The sequence below is a fragment of the Myotis davidii genome, unplaced genomic scaffold (genome assembly GCF_000327345.1).
Source record: "Myotis davidii unplaced genomic scaffold, ASM32734v1 scaffold1960, whole genome shotgun sequence".
NCBI lineage: Eukaryota > Metazoa > Chordata > Mammalia > Chiroptera > Vespertilionidae > Myotis > Myotis davidii.
The window spans coordinates 284,015-306,049 of NW_006292441.1; the positions used below are offsets into that span (position 1 = coordinate 284,015).

At 47.4% G+C, this 22,035-nt stretch overlaps 1 protein-coding gene across 3 annotated transcripts in view; it reads left to right on the forward strand.

Moving 5' to 3' along the window:
* GNL3L (guanine nucleotide binding protein-like 3 (nucleolar)-like) overlaps positions 1 to 21,382 on the forward strand; it is a 36,257-nt gene extending 14,875 nt beyond the window's left edge. For 2 of the 3 annotated variants that reach the window (XM_006765906.2, XM_006765907.2), the window contains exons 3-16: positions 309 to 349; positions 2,127 to 2,225; positions 3,169 to 3,285; positions 3,906 to 3,989; positions 4,382 to 4,517; positions 5,582 to 5,685; positions 7,822 to 7,966; positions 10,738 to 10,825; positions 11,336 to 11,510; positions 11,597 to 11,739; positions 11,961 to 12,097; positions 14,693 to 14,820; positions 17,426 to 17,630; positions 19,369 to 21,382. In XM_006765906.2, the coding sequence (XP_006765969.1) occupies positions 309 to 349; positions 2,127 to 2,225; positions 3,169 to 3,285; positions 3,906 to 3,989; positions 4,382 to 4,517; positions 5,582 to 5,685; positions 7,822 to 7,966; positions 10,738 to 10,825; positions 11,336 to 11,510; positions 11,597 to 11,739; positions 11,961 to 12,097; positions 14,693 to 14,820; positions 17,426 to 17,630; positions 19,369 to 19,451 (1,685 nt within the window). In that variant the 3' untranslated portion in view covers positions 19,452 to 21,382. The remainder of the gene's footprint in view (positions 1 to 308; positions 350 to 2,126; positions 2,226 to 3,168; positions 3,286 to 3,905; positions 3,990 to 4,381; positions 4,518 to 5,581; positions 5,686 to 7,821; positions 7,967 to 10,737; positions 10,826 to 11,335; positions 11,511 to 11,596; positions 11,740 to 11,960; positions 12,098 to 14,692; positions 14,821 to 17,425; positions 17,631 to 19,368) is intronic. The other variant, XM_006765908.2, reaches the window with a different exon arrangement.
* Positions 21,383 to 22,035: the final 653 nt, after the last annotated feature.

A 22,035-nucleotide genomic window follows, 5' to 3' on the forward strand; every position in this document is an offset into this window, starting at 1 on the left:
GGGCCGTTCGGCCCGTTTGAAATGAATAAAACTATTGAAAAAAAAGATTGTACCCTTTTATGTAATGATGTTTACTTTGAATTTATATTAGTTCACACAAACACTCCATCCATGCTTTTGTTCCGGCCCTCCGGTCCAGTTTAAGAATCCATTGTGGCCCTCAAGTCAAAAAGTTTGCCCACCCCTGGCCTAGACAAACATGTTGTCAGAGGCATCCTTAGGTCCCAGTGCGGCCAGACCTTAAGGTATCAAGAAATGTTGTGTAGGTGAGTGAAGCCTGTTTCTTTTTCTTTTTTTTTTTTTTGTAGAAAATAAGAAACCAGGTAAAGGTTCCAAAGGCTGCAAGAAGGTAAGTTGGCCCAACCCTCAGGTAAGGTGTGCCCACTGTTGGGGTAAGGCTAGGAACAGGTTACCTGCCCTAGAAGAAGCCCAGTAGAGATGGTGGGTGACTCTAGACCAGTGGTTCTCAACCTTACCAAGAAGGTAAGTTGGCCCAACCCTCAGGTAAGGTGTGCCCACTGTTGGGGTAAGGCTAGGAACAGGTTACCTGCCCTAGAAGAAGCCCAGTAGAGATGGTGGGTGACTCTAGACCAGTGGTTCTCAACCTTACCAAGAAGGTAAGTTGGCCCAACCCTCAGGTAAGGTGTGCCCACTGTTGGGGTAAGGCTAGGAACAGGTTACCTGCCCTAGAAGAAACCCAGTAGAGATGGTGGGTGACTCTAGACCAGAGGTTCTCAACCTTCCTAATGCCGCGACCCTTTAATACAGTTCCTCATGTTGTGGTGACCCCCAACCATAAAATTATTTTCGTTGCTACTTCATAACTGTAATTTTGCTACTGTTATGAATCGTAATGTAAATATCTGATATGCAGGATGTATTTTCATTGTTACAAATTGAACATAATTAAAGCATAATGATTAATCACAAAAACAATATGTATTTATATATGTGTTTTCCTATGGTCTTAGGCGACCCCTGTGAAAGGGTCGTTCAACCCCCAAAGGGGTTGCGACCCACAGATTGGAAACCCACAGGTTGAGAACCGCTGCTCTTGACAGAGTAATACATCGGACTCAGTGGATCTGGCTTTCCTTCTCTGTCTGGGTGGCCACAGCAGAGAATCAGCAGCGTTTATTAAGTTTATACCACAAGCCACACGCTCCTTAGTGCTTGATTTACCTTGGCAGGCATTGCTGTGGTCCCATTTTTTAGATGGAGAAACTGAGCTCAGTGAGAAAGTTCCTAGATTCGGGGTAGTGCAGCTGGGACTTGAGTCTGAGTCCCAGTCCCTGTCACTCATGGGTAGGAGAAAGGCTGAAACATAATGATTGGCTCCAGCTCCTGGATCTCCTGGCCCCGCTAGGAAAGATATGGACAAGTCAGACTTGGGCCAAAGCAGTGGTTGTCAGATTGTAGCAGATGGTTAAAGTTCTCACACTTTATTTTATTTTTTAAAAACATTTTTATTGATATCAGAGAGGAAGGGAGAGGGAAACAGAGAGATAGAAACATCAGTGATGAGAGAGAATCATTGACTGGTTGCCTCCTGCACACCTCCTACTGAGGATGGAGCCCACAACCCAGGCATGTGCCCTGACTGGGAATCAATCTGACCTGGTTATAGGTCGACGCTCAACCACTGAGCCAAACCAGCCAGGCAAAGTTCTCACACTTTGGACGTGTTTAACCCGCCTAGATAATTGCGGAGGGCTGGTTAAACACAGATTACTGGGCCCCCACTCCTGTGTTTCTGATTCATGGGTCTGTCATGGCTTCTGAGAATTTGTATTTCTAACAAGTTGCCAAGTGATGATGCTGCTGGTCTAAGGACCACACTCTGAGAACTACTTAGCTTTTCCCTTTGCCTTTACTTGGGAAACCTTCCGAGTTACACCTCCCTTTCCTGGGGTTCTTCAGTCAGTTCCTGCCTGGGTAGTGGAGGGAGGGTCTCTCTTTAGCAAGAAGGGCATATCTTTGGGGCAAGCCCTTTTTTTTCTCCTCCCTTTCCCTTGGCAACAACACTTCTAAGAAGCTCTAACCCGCTCCCTGGGGAGTGATTTTCAGGGGTTCATTAGCTCTGTTTGATTTTTTTTTCCCTCTCGTGTGGTGACCATCCTGTAAAGCAGAGTGGGAAGAAAGCAGCCTTCAAGCTGGTCTCCACCCCCCAGTTTGTTCACTCCAATGATCATACCAACCGGGAGGCTGAATTAAAGAAGAAGAGGGTAAGCCCTGTACCGTGGGGGAGAGGGGGCTTGCCTGGACTGCCAGTTCCTCAGGAGTGGCGAATGGAAGGGCAGAGGCCAGAATGGTTAGGGTTGTAGAGGCTGTTGTGGAATGTGGAAGGGAGGATGTTGCTTTGCTATTGGACTTAGTGTCTCCATTTGCTCACCTCCCAGTCCATTGCTGTCTGGCTTGTGTTCCCACGGCTCCACCAAAATGGTCTTTGCCAGCCTCACCAGTGCATTCTCTGATGGAGAGTTCTCATCTAATTTGATCTGAATTCTCTGCATTTGAGACCTGCTTTCCTTGAAATACTCTCACTGTGACTTTCTTGTCATCTTACTCTCCTAGATGTCCTCCTTTCTCTCTGCCAGTCTCCCTGCTCTAAATGGTGGGGCATCCCATGACTTTGTCCTCTTCTCCCTCTGTTCTTGTTTCCTCTGCCAGGAACACATTCTCTCTCAGCTTCCCATACCTTTCTTATATACTTAACTGATTTCAGAGAGGAAGGGAGAGAGAGAGAGAGAGAGAAAGAGAGAAAGAAACATCAATGGTGAGAATCATTGATCGGCTGTCTCCTGCAGGCCCCACACCGAGGATCGAGCCCACAACCCAGGCATGTGCCCTGACCGGGAATGAATTGACCTCCTGGTTCACAGGTTGATGGTCAACCACTGAGCCACACTGGCTGGGTCCCCTTGACCTTCTTTTACTGTTCTCTGCCCCCCTTTCCCTTCCTGCAGCGCTCTGTTTTTTTTTCTTTCTCTCAAACCCCTTATATCCTGCTGTCATATCTGCTTTCGCCCTGTATCCTTGCTCCTTCCACCTCTGCCATGCCACAGTTTCCTCCCACTGTCACCCGTTCCCTGTTCCTCTCCGTCTCCTGTCCCTCCCTTAGGCTGCAGACGTAGTCAGCTGCAGTCCTGGTGTGTGTTCCCTTGTTAGATTGAGGAGATGAGGGAGAAGCAGCAGGCTGCCCGGGAGCAAGAGAGACACAGACGCAGGACCATGGAGAGCTACTGTCAGGATGTCCTGCGACGCCAGGAGGAGTTTGAGTCCAAGGTAAGAGAGTAATTTTGCCTCTGGGTAGTACTGGGGCGGGTTTGCTCAAGAGCATCTTTTGCCATTGCTCTGTGAAAGGGAGAAAAAGGATGTGAAATGGTTGGAAGGGAAGTAGGCAGTCCGTGGAGAAAGGATGGGAAGACAGGACAGAGGGATGGAGGGTGAGAGGGAGGTAAAAAGCCATTTTGAGCCTTGTGTGTGACTGGACAACCCTGGATAGGTCCTTTCTCCCAAGCTGGAACCCAAAGACGGGGGGTGGAGTGGGGTTGGGAGGACTAAGGCAGAGGTGGGGAACTTCTGGCCCGCAGGCCATAAAAGTCCCGCAAAATTATTTGGTCTGGCCCTGCCAAGGCATTAGGGGTGAGTTACTTAAATGTTTGACTAAATATAGCAGGCTAATTTTTACACACCCATATGCACACTCAGGCCTCTCTCTGGTGCTCGAATACACACATACACATAGGCACACATAGGTACCATGTGGGCCCGTGTGTTCTTCCACTTCCCAGCTCTGGTGGCTGGGACTCACGTGGCTCCCCCAGCTTCACATGGTCTCCAATGCCCTGGCTCTTTCTCGCTCTATTTCCTCCCATGGACCATTCTCTTCTTTTTTCCTTTAGGAGGAAGCTTTGCAGGAATTAAATATGTTTCCTCAGCTGGATGATGAAGCCACAAGGAAGGCCTATTACAAGGAGTTCCGTAAGGTATGGGGACTCTTTCTTTTTTTAAAAAAAAAACAAACATTTTTATTGATTTCAGAGAGGAAGGAAGAGGGAGAGAGAGATAGAAACATAAATGATGAGAGAAAATCATTGATTGGCTGCCTCCTGCATGCCCTCCACTGGGGACCGAGCCCGAAACCCAGGCATGTGCCCTTGACTGGAATCGAACCTGGGACCCTTCAGTCCACAGGCTGAACCAAACCAGCTAGGGTGGGACTCTTTTCTTAAGTCCCTTCAGGGAGGGTACCAATCCAGTCCCATCTCCTCTCCACTTCTGTTTTCCCTGACTGAGATGGAGGCCTTTTCATTCATGGGCCTCTGCGATTGCTACCCAATCCTCTGCCTGCCTCCATCCCTCGCCTTCTGCCCTGCAGGTAGTGGAGTACTCTGATGTGATTCTGGAAGTTCTGGACGCCAGGGACCCGTTGGGCTGCCGCTGCTTCCAGATGGAGGAGACGGTCCTGCGGGCAGAGGGCAACAAGAAGCTGGTCCTGGTCTTGAACAAGATTGGTGGGTATTGAGAAGCATTGGGTGAGGCATGGCAGGGGCAGGCCTTCTTGAAAGACCAACTCTGACCAGATCCTGAGATGCAGCCACTTCAGTGGTATTCCTAACAGTTTGTGCAACGTAGGAATTCTTGTTACAGTCTTTCTAGCCAGGAATCTGAGAGGTGAAATCATTTGTCTAAAGCAGGGGTGGGGAACGTCTGTATAAGGTCCAACAAGTCATTTGGTCTGGCCCTGCCAAGGCATTAGGGGTGAGTTAATTAAATGTTTGACCAAATAAATCAGGCTGATTTTTAAGTGGATAATTTTGCATGGCCCGAGAATGATGTTATAAATATCCAAATGGCCCTTGGCAGAAAAAAGGTTCCCCACCCCTGGTCTAAAGACACAGTGCAGCAGAAGCTGGGAATGGTGTGCAAGCCCGGCTGCCTTTGATTCCTCCATTCTTGCTATTTTAAGCCTTATCTGTGACTGGCCATCCCTGGAGAGTGTCTTCTCCAAGCTGGAACCCAGAGACTAGGGCACAAAAGCACATGGACTCAGGAGTCACTCGGGTCTGGCTCTCATCTCACTTGTGCTCTTTTGTCTGGGATCTTGGACAAGTCCTATCACCTAAGAGCTTCCATTTCTCTAGCTTTAAAATGGGCTGTGATTGTCCCAACTCACAGTGTTGTTGTGAGAATTAATAATAAAGTGCTTGGTATATGTGTGGTCAGTACCTCACAAATGGTAGCCATTTTGCCCACATTATTCTTGGCATTTGTGGTTCAAATTAGAATGATCCAAGAGGGGATTGGAAACATAATCTTTGGGAGACCTGGGACCTAATAGCTAGTTTTCCCATTCTCCCTGAGGGAATAGAGATCCCCTCAGGGAGGGCCAACTGCTCCCCTAGAATACAGTGTCCTTTCTAACTCTAACTTAGGGACTGTACAGGGACTGCCAGGGCCAGGGAGCTGTCTTTGTCAGGAGGTGGGCCTAGCCTCGGGTATGGGTAGATGCATCTTCCGAGTGAGCTGTCGAAGTTATGTTCTCCTTACCTGTTCTATCAATTCCTGTTTTCCCCAGACCTGGTCCCCAAGGAGATTATAGAAAAGTGGCTGGATTACCTTCGGAATGAGCTGCCAACTGTGGCTTTCAAGGCCAGCACCCAGCATCAGGTCAAAAACCTGGTAAGCAGGGGCAAGGGGCATCTAGACTCTTTCAGGATAGCCTGGGGCCAGGGATGCCTTGGACTGGGTCTCCAACTCTTTGGTAATTGAATTAGGCCTTCAGCTTTGAGCTTTTTGCTTTACTGGATGACTTACTATTCATTTCATTTCTTCCTATATTATTGCTCTTAAGCATTTTCTCCAGATGTAAGGGTAATACATATTGGAAAATATAGAGATCTATTCCATTTTAAAATACATGCCTCTGTTTTTCTCTTTAAAACATCACACTACTTTCTAATAGATCATTAACATAGAAATACAGTTTTATCATAAAATATTAAAGTATATAGAAACATTGGTTGCTTCTAGGGAGAGAAACTGGTGCTGGGGATATTTTTTCAGTTTTGCACCAGCATAAATTTTATTAAAAGATAAAAAGTAAAAAAAATAAAATAAAAACAATTGCATATAAAGCTTAATTACTCTTCCACCAATACCCTTAATTCCAGTCTCCTTTATCCACATATAACCAGAAGTAACCATCATTGTAAGTATGGAAGGATCCAGATGTTTTTCTGTACTTTATATATACACAGGGAAGTGTATATAAAGAGAAAACTGTGTTTGTGGGTATCATATCTTATCCTGCGGCTTGCTTTTTTTCCCCTCTTGGATATCTTTTTACTGAGATCTATCTTCTAATGCTAGCTAAAATTAGTTTTCAATTTTTTATTGTTATAACCAGTACTTCAACACATACTCTTGCACATGTTTGTGTAGGTTAGGTATTGAGAAGTAGAGTGGCTGTGTCATAGGCTTTATGCATTTTATATTTTCTTAGACACAGACAAATTGCACACCCCCCCCACCACCAAGGGGCTGCACCATTTATCTTCCCGCCAATGGGGTAATGAATGTGTGACAGGGCCTATTTCCCTCCACCTTTGCTAACATTTGATATCATTGAATGTTTTCATCTTTGCTAATCTGGCAGACACATGATATCTTTTTTTAAAAATATATTTTATTGATTTTTTACAGAGAGGAAGGGAGAGAGATAGAGAGTCAGAAACATCGATGAGAGAGAAACACCGATCAGCTGCCTCCTGCACATCCCCCACTGGGGAAGTGCCCACAACCCAGGTACATGCCCTTGACCGGAATCGAACCCGGGACCTTTTAGTCCGCAGGCTGACGCTCTATCCACCGAGCCAAACCGGTTTCGGCCACATGATATCTTATTTTAAAATGTTTTGACCTTTTTCATGGCAGAAATGTGGTAAGAATCCTTTGCTATTAGCTTTCTTTCATTTGTATTCCACTTTAAGGATATATCTCATTAACCTGCTTCTTGTTGATGGATATTTAGGTTAATTTCTATTTTGCAATAGTGTGGTGGGTAAGTAAGGAAAGAGGAAGAGATGGAAGGGTATTCTGGGTAGAGTAGGTAGCATCAGGAGTAAAGACATAGAGGATGGCCTGGCCGGCGTGGCTCAGTTGGTTCAGCATTGACCCATGAGCCAAGGGGTCGAGGTTCGATTCCCAGTCAGAGTACATGCCCGGGTTGCAGGCTCAGTCCCCAGTGAGGGGCATGCAGGAGGCAGCCGATCAGTGATGTTTCTCTCTCATCTTTGTTTCTCTCTATCCCTCTCCTTTCCCCTCTCTCTCTAAAAACCAATAAAAGCATATTTAAGAAAAAGAGAGGCTGGAATGGCCTTGTTCTGTGTGAGGAATCAAGGGAAGGTGGGTTGTGTGTGGGCCAGGCATTATCTTTCCCTTTGCAGGCTGGGATGGCGGGCATCCCTGTTGTGCACACGAGGGCACCAAGGTCCTGAGAAGGGAAGCAAGATTTGCTAGGCACACACCTGTGAGAGGAAGAGTTGGAAGTCCAGCCTGGCCCGTCTCAAGGCTAGGATGCCATACTGTCCCTGCTGAGACATATGTAGGCAGAGACAGGGACAAAGAAGACTGGAAAACCAGAACCGCGGGTCTCCAAGGGGGGCAGAGAAACGGCAGGTTTGGAGCCTGTGTGAGAAGTCTCCCACTTTGGCCTGAGGATCTCCTTGATCACAGGCAGGCCCTGAAAGTTGAAACTCGGGGCTCAAATCACATCTCCCTCCTGATGCCTCTGCTGTACTATTCCTCATTTTCTAGAACCGCTGCAGTGTGCCCGTGGAGCAGGCCTCCGAGTCACTGCTGAAGAGCAAAGCCTGTTTTGGAGCTGAAAACCTCATGAGGGTTCTGGGGAACTATTGCCGCCTCGGTGAAGTGCGCACCCATATCCGTGTGGGCGTTGTGGGTAAGGCGCCTGGGGAGAGGTCACAGGGCTCAGGCTCTCCTTTGGACAGGGGCTTCATTGCGGGAAAGGATCCTGGGAACTTGGTGTCACCTTTTTGGGGGGAAGGGTTTTGTGCTTTGTAATTTGGAATGGTGGACGTGGGAACACATACTCAGAATCATCACCATGCGCTGCGTTTTATTTTATTTTTTAAATATGTTTTTATTGATTTTAGAGAGAGGAATGGAGAGGGATACAGAGATAGAAACATCCCCGAGAGACATAGATTGGCTGCTTCCTGCACGCCCCCTACTGGGGATCATGCTGCAATGCAGATATGTCCTCTGATTGGGAATCGATCCCAGGACCTCTTGGTCCATGGGTCGCGATGCTGTCACTGAGCCATGCAGCCAGGCCACGTGCTGCATTTTAGAACCATGGACCAAATGCATAGGGCTAGGCTTGGAGTTGGTACCATCTTATCCTACCCAAGCTGCGGGAAGGAGTGGTGAACATCTCCCTTTCACAGATAAGAACACTGAGGCCCAGAGATGGGAAGGAGACTTGAGGGTCTCAGCTCTGTGTGAGACAAGGCAGAGCTGAGGCTCAAACCTGGGCCTGTCTGGATCTCAGGGCATCGAGGGGAGGATGGTGGGTTTGGAACAGGGGAATTGAGAGAGGCAGAGGTGGAGCAGCAGGGAGAGGAAGTGAAGCCAGCAGAGAAAGACATTGACAGAGAGAGCGGACATTGAGAAAAGGGTGTAGATACACATACCTGAATAGACAGAAAAGGAACTGGAAAGCCAAGGGGTGGAGTTGGCGGGCAGTGGAGAGGAGAGACATTTAAATGATAGAGGCATGCGGAGAGATGGATATGTGGTCAGAAAGAAATACCAAATGGGCATAGAGACAGACATGCACGGAGTCCCACCGAGAGAAACAAGAGGACTAGAGGCACCCATGTATATGTAGAGGCAGACCTGTATACATACCCAAAGAAAGAATGAGAGAAATGAACACAGGGCTGGAGAGATAGATTTGGAGAGACACATAGAAACAAGCAAGAACAAACATGGAGACATGGAGGAACACACACACACACACACACAGGCCTATGCACACATACAGATCCATAAACAAGTGCAGATGCACATGTGTGGAGACATGTATAGACCCAGAGAAGGCACCTTTAGAGGCAGGCAGACTCAGGGGCAAATCACACGCAAACCAAGCCCTTCCTACACACTCACCCTAACTCTGCTTTTTTCACACAAATAGAGCCAAAGAGAGACACATGTGCCCAGATCCACTAGACTCTACAGGCACACACCCTGATTCACACAGAGACAGATATACAGACATGTCTAGAGTGAGATATATATGCATAGAGAGAGGAAGGAGGGAGGTGGTTTGGGAGAAACAGACTGGGAGAGAGAAAAGGGGATACTGTGAAACATGTACAGAGGTGCCCACTGGGGGAAGGAATGTGATTACAAAGAGGCAGAATTGGTGGGGTGGGGTGAAAAAAAGAAAGAACAATGGCTAGAGTGAGAGACAGTGAGACAAACCGGCAAAGAAAGATGCTTAGATACAGAGATGTACAGAGAAAGAGATGTGATAGAGAGAAAGACTGAGGAAAGTAAAAACATGGCAAAAGCAGTAATATTTAGAATGAGAACAATCAACATACACATACATGCATATGCATGTGCACTCACACGCATATGCACTCACAGATAGATGTATAGAGATTTCAACACACACAGGCACATCTGTGAAAGAGCAGTATATACATAGTCTGGCCGGCATGACTCAGTGGTTGAGCGATAACCTATGAACCAGAAGGTCACAGTTCGATTCCTGCTCAGGGCATATGCCAGATTACAGGCTCGATCCCCATTGTGGGGCTTGCAGGAGGCAGTCAATCAATGATTCTCATCATTGATGTTTCTATCTCCCCCTCCCTTCATCTCTCAAATCAATAAAAATGTATATTTTTTAAAAAAGAGCAGTAGAGCCGAAACTTGTTTGGCTCAGTGGATAGAGCGTCAGCCTGCAGACTGAAAGGTCCCAGGTTCGATTCCGGTCAAGGGCATGTACCTTGGTTGCGGGCACATCCCCAGTAGGAGATGTGTAGGAGGCAGCTGATCAATGTTTCTCTCTCATTGATGTTTCTAACTCTCTATCCCTCTCCCTTCCTCTCTGTAAAAATCAATAAAATATATTAAAAAAATAAAAATAAAAAAGAGCAGTAGATATGTAACGTCTAGGACACAGAAGGAAAATGGTGATAATGAGAGAGCCAGGGAGGGAGAAATACAAAGATATCCACAAACCCAGAGGTGCTCATAGATGCCCAAACAGAAAAACACAAGTTGACAGCTGCTCAGAGAGAGGGACACCTGGAGATGAGTCCCCCATCCCGGTTAGTTACACACCAGGATAGACGGTTGTCTGTTTTATGGACGCTTCCCGTTGTCCATTTCTGTTGGATCATGTTGCAGAGTACTTGCATTGAGCACCTTTCCCAGGCTGGCTGTAGGTGGGAGGTGACTGTCACATCTAGAGAGAGGGACATATCTACCCAGTGTGCTTACAAATTGAGAGGAGGGGTAAAAAGGCCATGCAGGGAATTGGTCAGGGCCTGGGGGTGGGAAGGCAAAAGGCCAGGCTCTTGATTTTTGCTTCCTCGTGGCCTGGTCACTGTCCCTACCTGAGCCTCCCCCATACAGGGTGGCCCAAATGTTTCTAAGGGCCCCTCCTGCCCTGAGCCACCTGCTGCTCTTTTGTAGGCCTTCCTAATGTTGGGAAGAGCAGCCTGATCAACAGTCTGAAACGCAGCCGTGCTTGCAGTGTGGGAGCCGTTCCTGGGATCACCAAGTAAGCATCTGCCTGCTCTCCCACTTCCATTGACTCACCATTCCCTCTCCTCTCACTCCTTCAGCCCCTGCTCCTTTCCTTATCTCGGAGCAGCCTCTGATTCTTCCCTGGGCATGTGAGTCTCATTAACAGCCTGCGTTTACCTGGTACACCCTAGGTGTGGTCTAGGCTCCCAGCTGGGTGTCCCCTCTCACCTCCATTAGCTCCTTGAAGCCATGCAGGATTGGGCTATGAATAAGCAGCTTAGCTTCCTAGATGAAGCATCTGAGGCTCAAGAGAGTTAAAAGCTGATCATGGTCCTGCAGCTCAGTCCCCAATGGCAGAGGCTAGACTAGATCAGTCCCAGCTCTGTAGGACTCCGAACCCCTGGCCCTACATCTCTCCACCTTAATCTGTGTGCCATCTGCCCCCACCCCCTCCCCCCTTCTCTCAGCTGTGTGCCTGGAGCCTAGAGGATGCCAGACACATCTGGCCTCATCAGTGTCCTGCATCTTCTCCTCTCCTGCCCAGGTTCATGCAGGAGGTCCACCTGGACAAGTTTATCAGGCTGCTGGATGCCCCAGGCATTGTCCCAGGACCCAACTCGGAGGTGGGCACCATCCTGCGCAATTGCATCCACGTGCAGAAACTGGCGGACCCCGTGACCCCGGTGGAGACCATCCTGCAACGCTGTAACCTGGAGGAGGTGCGTAGGGCTCTTGCTTATGCCCTAACCCATTCCAAGGACCCTTCCTTCTCTTTCCTGATTTCTCCTCTTCCTCTCGTCACCAGATTTCCAACTATTACGGCGTCTCTGGCTTCCAGACCACCGAGCACTTTCTGATGGCGGTGGCCCAGCGATTGGGTAAAAAGAAGAAGGGAGGCATCTATAATCAGGAGGAGGCAGCCAAAGCAGTCCTGTCTGACTGGGTGAGGTGAGGAGGGTAGGGGTAGGGGTGAGGCTCCACAAAGGGGACTGGGCTGTAGGACCCTGGGTCAGTGATTATCTAGCAACTCAACGTCTTATTCAGAAGCCACCGGCTGGGTTTGCTCATTGTCCCTCACTGTTTCTGACTCGGGAACTCATTCTTTCTGTGATTGGTCAATTGTTCTCTCAGTGACATCACCACCAATTTCCTCCAACCTCCCAATGTAGTGGGAAGATCAGCTTCTACACACTTCCACCCGCCACGCACACTCTGCCCACCCATCTTAGCGCTGAGATTGTTAAGGAGATGACCGAAGTCTTTGACATTGAGGACACCGAGCAGGCCAATGAAGACACCATGGAATGTAAGTGAGGGCGAGGGGACTGGCCTGACTGCACTTGGTCCTGCCCTAGTGGAGCCACAGGGACCTGACAACAAATTCTATGTTTGACCTCCCCCTTCCCTGGCCCTGCTCTGGCTTTGAGAAAATTAGTTAACCAGCTCCAAGTTTGCTTTTCACCCACAGGGTGGAGAGTTCTCATCTGAGCCATGGGGCTGGTTGTGACTCTTGGTAGATAGGAAGAAAATCTGCAAAGTACTGTACACCGTGAGGTGTTCAGGAAATGTAAGTTTCCTTTCTCCGTCTCTTGGGACCTGGTGTGGACAGAGACACTTCTCTCAAAAACCCCTCCTCTCATGCCCTAGGCTTCGCCTCAGCCACTGCATGTCCACTCCTAGATTTTCATTCTTACCTCCATTGATGGGTGAGGCATCTGAGACACAGAAAGGTGATATTTGCTGAATGATGCATAGTCAGTGGAGGCAGAGGTGGCATTCAAAGCAGCTCTCCTCTGCTGTTGTCCAAGACTCTCCCACCTCAGAGTGGTTAAAAGAAGGGACCATCCAGATTCAAATCCAAATTTTGTTTCTTGTTAGCTGTGTGATGTTGCACATGTTCCTTAACTTCTCCATGTCCCGACATCATTTGTAAGATGGACTATAGCCACGGTCAGCAAACTGCGGCTCGCGAGCCACATGCGGCTCTTTCGAGCCGCTGTTTGCCGAGCTGCAGTTTGCTGACCACTGGACTATAGCGTCCACATGTTATTTAACACATAAAAGCACTGAGAACAGTGACTGGCATGTATATAGTGCTTTCTCTTTTTTATATATGTTTTTATTGATTTCAGAGAGGATGGGAAAGGGAGAGAGAGAAACATCTATACTAATAAAAGGGTAATATGCTAATTAGGCCAGACATCTTCTGGACAAAGCCATGGTGGCAGGGGCTTAGGCAGAGGCAGTTAGGGGCTATCAGGCTAGCAGGGGGGAGCAGTTAGAGGGTGATCAGGCCAGCAGGGGAGAGCAGTTAGGGGCTGATCAGGCTGTTACGGGGGAGCAGTTAGGAGGCGATCAGGCTGGCAGGCAGGTAGGCAAGAGATTAGGAGCCAGCGGTCCCAGAATGTGAGAGGGATGTCTGACTACTGGTTTAGACCTGGTGCTGCAGGGATCCCCTGAGGGGTCCTGGATTGGAGAGGGTGAGGGACCCTTAGTGGGCTGGGCTGAGGGACCCCACCCCCCGCACGAATTTCATGCACTGGACCTCTAGTCAATGATGATAGAGAATCATTGATTGGCTGCCTCCTGATTCATAGGTTGATGCTCAACCACTGAGCCACACTGGCTGGGCTGTAGTACTTTTTTGGTAACTATGAGCTGTTATGGTTTTCCAAAACTCTGGGAGGAAGTTTGTTGTCTTCAGATACTACCATCTGCAGCCCTGGCTTATGGCTCCTCCTCTCTTTCTCTATCTTACCCTAGAAAGGTACCCAGTGCTCTCTGGATCAGTCTGTGGACACTCTGGGTAGTAGAGAAAGCCCTGGCTGGCCTGCCTTCTAGTTCTCTGCTGGGGTCCAACCCCAGCAGGTCCAGGGGTCCCCAAAGGTGTGGACGGAGTCGGCGAAGAAGGAAGGACACAGAGGCAGCGTTCAGTTGATCAGCAGCCTAGCCAGGATCTCTAGCCAGGATCTCGTTAGGATCTCCAGCCAGGTTCTGTCCAGGTTCTCCAGCCAGGTTCTGTCGCCAGGTTCTGTTGCCAGGTTCTTCAGCGAGGTTCACAACCTTTCTTGGAGAGGTGACCTTGGTTAAAACACACAGCGGTAAGGGGAGCAAACATATTAAGAACAGTATGCTATACACGCCAGGTCCCTTGAACCATATGCTGTGCAGATGTTTCTTTCCTGCAGCGACTGTGTCAAGCAGCAAGGACGGACCGGCTTCCGGCAGTTCTCTGTTGTTGTTGTTTTTTTGAGGACCGGTAGTCCTTCTCTGGGCTTTTTGGTGTCCTTGGATTCCAAATGAGGATAAGAGAACTTGCCTGCTTTAGAGTTTATTTCCCAAATGGCTTCGGGCAAGTCAGACCCCTTTCTGAACGCTCCTTTCCTTTTGTATCACGTGGGCAGTTGGGAGGAATTGCCGCTCTCATTCTTAGGATGATGCTTGGCCCTAGCTGCATGTGAGGGCAACAGGGGCTCCGTCACTGAGAATGCACTGAGCAAAAGTTGGAGGTCTGGGAAATTGAGAAGAGGGGGAGGTTCCCAGTGAGAGTTTTCTACTAAAGGAGTTGGCCCTAGTGTTGGATCTTGAAGAGTGAATAGGGATTATAGGCTCAGGGAAGGGGATGGAAGGGAAGTTGAGAAGCAGGTGTGAGGGTGGTGTGGGCCCAAGCAATGGGCACATTTGTGGTTTGCAGGGGAGGCCAGCTTCAGGCAGGCTAGTGCCCTCCTCCAAAAACCCATGCCTTTAATCTTTTGTCCTGGGGCCTCCCAGAAGGAATGAAAGAGCCTTCCCTCCCAACTCCCCTGGGCGATGTCCACATATCTTATCCACTGAGGCCTGACCAGGAGGCTAGCAGCAGGAAGGAGCCAGGGCTCTGACAGTGCTGTTGCTTGTGTTAAAGGCTTGGCCAATGGAGAATCTGATCAGCTTTTGGGTGACATCGACTCACTTCAAACGGAGATCAAATGTTTCCATTCTCCAATGATGAAAATAGTAGATGCCTTGGAAAATAAAACCACCGTGTATAAGGTACCTGTCCCTTTTCTTTATGGCAACCCTCTCCTCTACCCACGGCTCTGGGAAGTGGTCAGTCCCTTTTGCCTGGCTCCCCATGATGTCTGCCTATAATGGTGGGGAGATGCGGGTTGGTCAAGGGGTTTTGTTTTCCCCCATTTTGTTTATTTAAAATCTTTTTTCTACCCTGGCTGATTTGGCTCAGTGGGTAGAGCGTTGGCCTGCGGACTAAAGGGTCCCAGGTTCGATTCCGGTCACGGGCACATGCCTGGGTTGCGGGCTCAATCCCTAGTGTGGGATGTGCAGGAGGCAGCCTATCAATGATTCTCTCTCATCATTGATGTTTCTGTCTGTTTCTCCCTCTCCCTTCCTCTCTGAAATCAATAAATAAAGTATATTTTTAAAAATTCTTTTTTCTTATTATTTTTTTGATTAGGTAATGCATGTACATGGTAAAATTTAAAAGGAACTACAGGGTCTCCAGTGACAAGTAAATCTCTCTCCTGCTTCTATTTCCCAGCCACTCTGTCTCCTCCTTGGAGGCAGTCACCATTAGCAGGTTTGAGTGTCCTTTCAGAGCTATTTCAGCTTCATATACACACATATATACATACAAGCAGGTACAGAGATCTATTTTAATTCATATAGTCGTATGCTATTCATATTGCTTTCCACTTCGCTTATTTCACTTACAAATTCATCTTATAGATTGTCCCACATGATTACTTCATAGAGCTATCATTTATTTATTTTTTAATCCTCACCTGAGGATATGTTTTTATTGATTTTTTTTAGAGAGGGGGGGGGGAGGAAGAGAGAGAGAGGGGTGACAGAGAAACATCAATCAGTTGCCTCCTGTATGCACCATGACTGATTGGGGATTGAACCCTCAACCTAGGTATGCGCCTTGACGGGAATGGAAGCTGCCACCTTTAGTTGTAAGGGACTGTACTCCAACCAACTGAACCATACCAGCCAGTGCCAAGAGCTGTCCTTTTTTTTTGATGGCTACATAATATCTGGAAGGGTTTCTTAAGCAACATGGTCAGGTTTGTATGTTAGAACATTACTCTGGCAGCTGGGGTAAAAATCAGATTAGAAAGTAAGGGGCCAGGGTGGAGGCAGGGAGTCCAGGAAGGAAGCTGTCACCTGGACTCTTCAGAGATGGTGAGGCCTGCACTGGGGCAGCGGCAGGATTTCACACCATTCCCATCCTCACTTAGGTTCCCCTGGTGCTTACAGGAAAATTAGTATCAAGTTGTGTGTTTAAGGCCATCCCCTGATGTTTCCCACTGAGCCCATAAGTCCCATAACATACCATTTTCCCTTGGGGACCTATAGTAGTTCCCCATTCTTTACTATAACCTCCAGACTCAGGCTCAGGCCCCTGAGCAGGGGCACTCTATTGTCTGACTCGGGGAGATGCCCTTTGGGTGTGTTATACTGTGAAGGGTGCCCCCCGCCCCCACAACCCCAGAGTTGAACAGTGTGCCTGGCCTTTTCCCCGTTGTAGTGTAGCAAGTAGTCATGCATGCCCTTGTTTTTCATAGCATTGTTGTAAGGATTAAATGGGTTAATAGGTATGTGTACATGTATATATATCTGTTGTACACATACACATAATATGTGTGCTTAGAATGGTGTCTGCCTGACACATAGTGAGCTTTCTGTCATTAGCTTTTACTACCCACGTGCATCTTTTTTAAATATATATATATATATTTTATTGATTTTTTACAGAGAGGAAGGGAGAGGCATAGTTAGAAACATCAATGAGAGAGAAACATTGATTCAGCTGCCTCTGGCACGCCCCCTACTGGGGATGTGCCTGCAACCCAGGTACATGCCCTTGACCGGAATCAAACCTGGGACCCTTCAGTCCAAAGGCCGACGCTCTATCTGCTGAGCCAAACCAGCTAGGGCCACATGTATCTTCTTTTATTTTATTATTAAGTAATTGTTTATTGTTGAAACTATTATATATGTCCCCCTTTTTACCCACTGATCTCCTCCAGCCCTCTCCCCCCACATGTATCTTCAATTCTAGCCAACAGACACCCTTTTGGGTGCCCAGTTATACTCTGTGCTTTTCCAGTGTTCAGTCTGGAATGACTCCTATCAGAAGTATGTTGACCACAACCATTCCCTCAACCTCTGTCATTTACACTGTGTCTCTCTGGTGGGCACTTAACACACTCTGTCTTGCATGGTTGGTTGTAACCTTTTTAGTCTGATTTGTTTCCCAAGGATGGAACTGCTTCTGGCTCATTTCTCCAGCATGTCCCTACACAGAGCTGGGCACAAAATAGGTATCAGAAAGTATTTGTTACCTTGACTAAGACCTTGAAGGGTCACTTGAGCAAAGAATCATTGTAACACAATTGTCACTGATCAAGTACCTCTACTTTTTCATTTTCTCCCTGTGAAAGCCATGCAGGCTACTCATTATCCACCCCCGTTTGACAGATGATCAGGCTGTGGCTGAGAGGTTAACTAAGAACCTGCTAGTCAGTGGTGGAGTAGCTCCAAGCTCCTTGTTCTTACCTTGCCTCTTCTGCAGAAGTCTTTGCAGGTAACTTTGGGGGGGTCCAGAACTCACTGCTGTCCTCTGTCTCACCAGAATGGAGAGTTCACTGAGTATTGCATGAATTCGAATGGTCATCAGAAGGAGTGGGCTAAGCGCAATGCGGACTCCTATCCCAGGAACATCTGCCCAGTGGACCGCCGCCCGATGGTACAGAAGATCATGGAGACAGACCCCCTGCAGCAGGGCCAGGCTCTGGCATGTGCTTTGAAGAATAAGAAGAAGATGCAGAAGCGTTCAGGTGGGGATACCTGACCATCCCCCTGTGTCTTAAAAGGGCTCACCTGGAGCCTTGATTAGGGGCTCCTAAGTGAGCACCTCCATGTATCCAGCCCTAGGCAAGGGTTAGGGCCAGGGATGGGTTAGGAGGCTCACCTATAGGCACAGTGGTTCTCAAACTCTAGCTCAGAACTGCCAGGGGGCTTGTTAAAAAACATGTTTCTGGGGACCTGTCTCCAGAGTTTCTAATTGAATAGGTTGGCCATGGGGACTGAGAATTTGTGATTCTAACTGCTTCCAAAATGCTTTTAGTACTCGGCAGGGGACCACACTTGGAGAACACTGGCCTAGTTTGTGTATCAAATAACCACCATTTATTTATCAGCTGCTTTTTATGTATTAGGAAGCTTATAGGCTATATATAATGGTTACTTTATCAATAGGCATTGTACTCAAAATCCAAAAGGCATAAAAGAATATACAATAAAATGTTTTACCAATCCCCTAGTCAGCCAGGCCTCCTCCCAGCAGCAACCAATTAATTTCTTTTAAAAAATGTTTTATAGATTTTAGAGAGAGAGGAAAGGAGAGATAGAAACATTGATGATATAGAAACATCAAAGAGAGAGACATTGATTGGCTGCCTCCTGCATGCCCCCTATTGGGGATCAAGCCCATAACCCAGGCCTGTGCTCTGACTGGGAATTGAACTGGTGACCTCTTGTTGCATGGGTCTACGCTCAACCCCTGAGCCACACCAGCCGGGCCCAGTTAATTCCTTGTATCTCGTTCCTGAGATAGGCACACAGGCAAACATCTATATATTCTTTATTCTCTTTTTCTCTACAAATACTTCATTTTCCATTTAATACATATTAGAGACTATTTCCATGTCAATTCTCAAAAGAACTTCATTTTAGTGGTGGTCTGTTGTGTGGCTGGCCCATTTTTGTCTTCATGCTATGCCAACCTTCGCTAACCCTTTGTAAAAGTCTTACCCACATTTGGTCAGTGAGGAAACTGAGCCCCAGAGACATTAAGTGACATACTCAAGGCAAGGCAACTAGTATTTAATGGGACCAAAATGAAAACCTAGGATTCATTGACCCCATGAGCTCTGTTCTTTGAACTAGCCTGTGTTCCTAACCATTCACTCTTGGCCTGGTTCCACACTGAGGCCTGGGAATCCAGAGATGGATTGCCCTGGAACTCCTGGTCTTATTGGGGAGTGAGGAGGAAACAAGGAAACAGACATTGGCAGCACAGAGTGATCACTGTGAAGACACCCAGTCTGGAGGTGGTAGTGGGGTAAGAGTGGTCAGAGAAGACTTTCCAGAGAACAATAGGGTGTGACGAGGATGGGAGGTGAGAATTCAGGATCAGTGTACCTAGTGTCCCTTTGCTGTCCCTTTGCTGTGAGAACTTTGAGGGTGATGACAGAGTGCTAATAAGTTCAACACAGTAAAAGGAAATTGGTATTTTGCTACTGGGAAGGAATAAAAATTCTTGGAGCCCAGTGAGTCTGACATTCTAAGATGGAAGATGTGTTGGAGTGATCATTTCACACGTAGACAAACGGGTCTGCCTCAGATGTTGAGCAATGGCTGCTTGCAGCCCACCAGGTGTTTTGTGTAGTGTTAGGGGGTAAGTGAGCCAGTTTTGGAGTTTGGTGCAGACCCAGGTCAATGTAGGCTAGCTCCTGCAGGCCTCCTGTTGGCAAGCCAGCCACCAAATGACTGCCTGTATTTCTCCATCTGCAGATAAACTCGCCAGTAAGCTGTCCGATTCCATGATGTCTGCCCTCGACCTCTCTGGCAACACTGATGACAGTGCTGGTGACTGATCGGCTGATCTCACCCCCTCCACTCTCCAAATACTGGTTCCAGTGGGATGGGGGATACAGATGAAATAAAATGGTTTGCTTCTCCCTGAAGCACACACACATGAAAAGAATCCCTCCATCGTACCTCCCCCACATTGTTCCCTCCATTCTCCAGGGAAGAAAAAGGGTCCCAAGTGGCTGGAACTGACCAGCCCAATGCCCTTTATTTAGCCCCCATCATATTTGACAAGAGACATAAATTATGACATCTGATGCTAACAGTTTATCCCCCACCCTATAGGTTGGGCTGCTTGAGGATAGAGGGGGGCCAATCCCTCACCAAATTCTCTTGGTCAGCTAAGCATGCAGCTAGAGGCTAGGCTGCTGGTAGACCTGGTGGTCCCTGGAGGGTGATGATTTCTTTACCAGTCCATAACAGAGCTTGGCTGCAAGACATTTCCCACATGGGCTGCAGGCCACGCATCTTTCACCCAGATACACAGATCCTCACCTGGGTTGCACTGGGAGTAGAGTGAACAGCGACCAGCCTTGTGTGTCTGGAAGGCTCTGGGGATAGGACAGGAAGGAGACAACACACAAGCCTGGCTGGTGCTGAAGTGTAAGTGCCACCTTGTTCACACAAAGGGAAAACAGGGCACCAGTTGGGAGGGCAGTTTGGTGTGTTAGGGGCAAACCTCACCTTAGGGCATTTTTAGGCAGACTGAGTTGGAGGAATCCTTTGGACTGAAGCATTCTGGGTGGGCCCCGCCCTTGTATGACCATGGCTCACCCAGCACCGGCATTTGAATTTGTGATTCAAAAGGGTTCTAGTACCATTTATTCACAGGCTGCATCCTCAAGACAGGTGTCAATTGGGGGTACACCATCCAACTCCTTTTCTGGTGTCCAAAGTCATTATATCCCATTAAAATATAATAAGCCACCTCCTTTGGGGACAGACAAGGACAGAGAAGCCCAGTTAGTGTCAGGGGCCCTCACAAAGGGACTGGGTGGATGATGGCAGCAGAAACACCATCTTTACTCCATGTGTTGGGTTAAGCACATGACTTCAGTTCCTAGCCATCTACCTGAGACTGGACACATTTGAAGGGATGGGGCATTAGATTGCTTCAGTCTTTGCTCCCTACCACCTCAAACTTCCATACCATCTCTGGACCCAGAGCCATATCTTAGCCTTGCCTCTCATGTTGTCACCCCCAAATTTACCTCTTCAAATCCTAGTATAACCATAGGAGGGATTGGTGAGCCCTTGGCTGCAGGCTGATTAACGGAAGCGCGGGCCGCTCCTGAGTCCTGGAGCAGCCAGGGCAGAGAATTACGTACTGCTTGAGCACAAACCCCCAAACCCTGGAAACCTGTTCACCTCCATCAACCCTCAATACCACTCTGCCAGGAAGGGATTAGTCTCCCCGTGTAGGAAAAATAAACAGCCTCATGTAGTTGTCAGGACACCCACGACATTAAGTGGTAGTGCCATTGGAACCCAGGTGTGATAACCTGCAGCAGGCCACGTTCTCTACATTGTTCTGCCTTCTCATCATCCATTAAGCACCTGCTGTGTGCCAGCCTTTAAATATATTCTATCTTTTTTGGTTTTAAAAAAATAGGGCCCTTCTATCGTTTCCCTGAGTTTTGGATGAGGTACAGCTTATTTCACACTGTCATCTCCTGGTAGATGTATGTTACAATGAAAAATTGGGGTGTCAGGACAGCTAAGGCCATTTTACAACTATATGGCATTTCATAATTTAGCATTTAAAATATTTTCTAGTACTCCTAGGAGATGCTGGTTACTAAGTACTAGAAATAGGCGGTATCTTGACTAAGAAACAGCATGGGAACAGAAATTGGCCAAAATCAGACAGAAGAACTATAGTCATTGTCGAGGTGAGAATATGGGACTCCTGATTCTCTACATCATACCACGTTTTTTTAAAAAAACATTTCTTGAGTTCCCCCCACTTACCTTTAGAATATATATATATAATTTACATTCAATAAGTGAATTGCCAGTATAAAAATAGTCATGGGGATGTGAAGTACAGCACAGGGAATAGAGTCAATAATATTGTGATAATGTGTGGTGTCAGATGGGTATGAGGCTTATAAGGGTGATCACTTCATAAGTTATATAAACGTCTAATGATGTTATACACCGGAAACTAATCTAGTATTGTATGTCAACTGTAATAGAAAAATAAAATTTAAAAATATTTAGAAGTTTATAACCTCTGTGAGTTTGAACAATATACACAGTAGTGAACTAGCATCACAGTTGAGATACGCAGTAAACATCACCCCCCAAATTTTCAGGCCCCTTTGTAGTCAACCCCCACTCTCACCCTCAGATCCTAGGAACCACTGATTGTTTTCTGTCCCTATAGTTTTGCTTTACCATGAATGTCATGTAAAAAGAATCATACGGCGTGTAGGCTGATTTTATCTATAGGTTTTACATTTTTAAAAAGTTTACATAGAATAAAATTCGCTCTGGTGTACAGGTCTGTAGGTTTTGACAAATGCATATAATTACGGAACCAACACAAGGTATAGAACAGTTCCATTACCCTCTGATCATTATTAA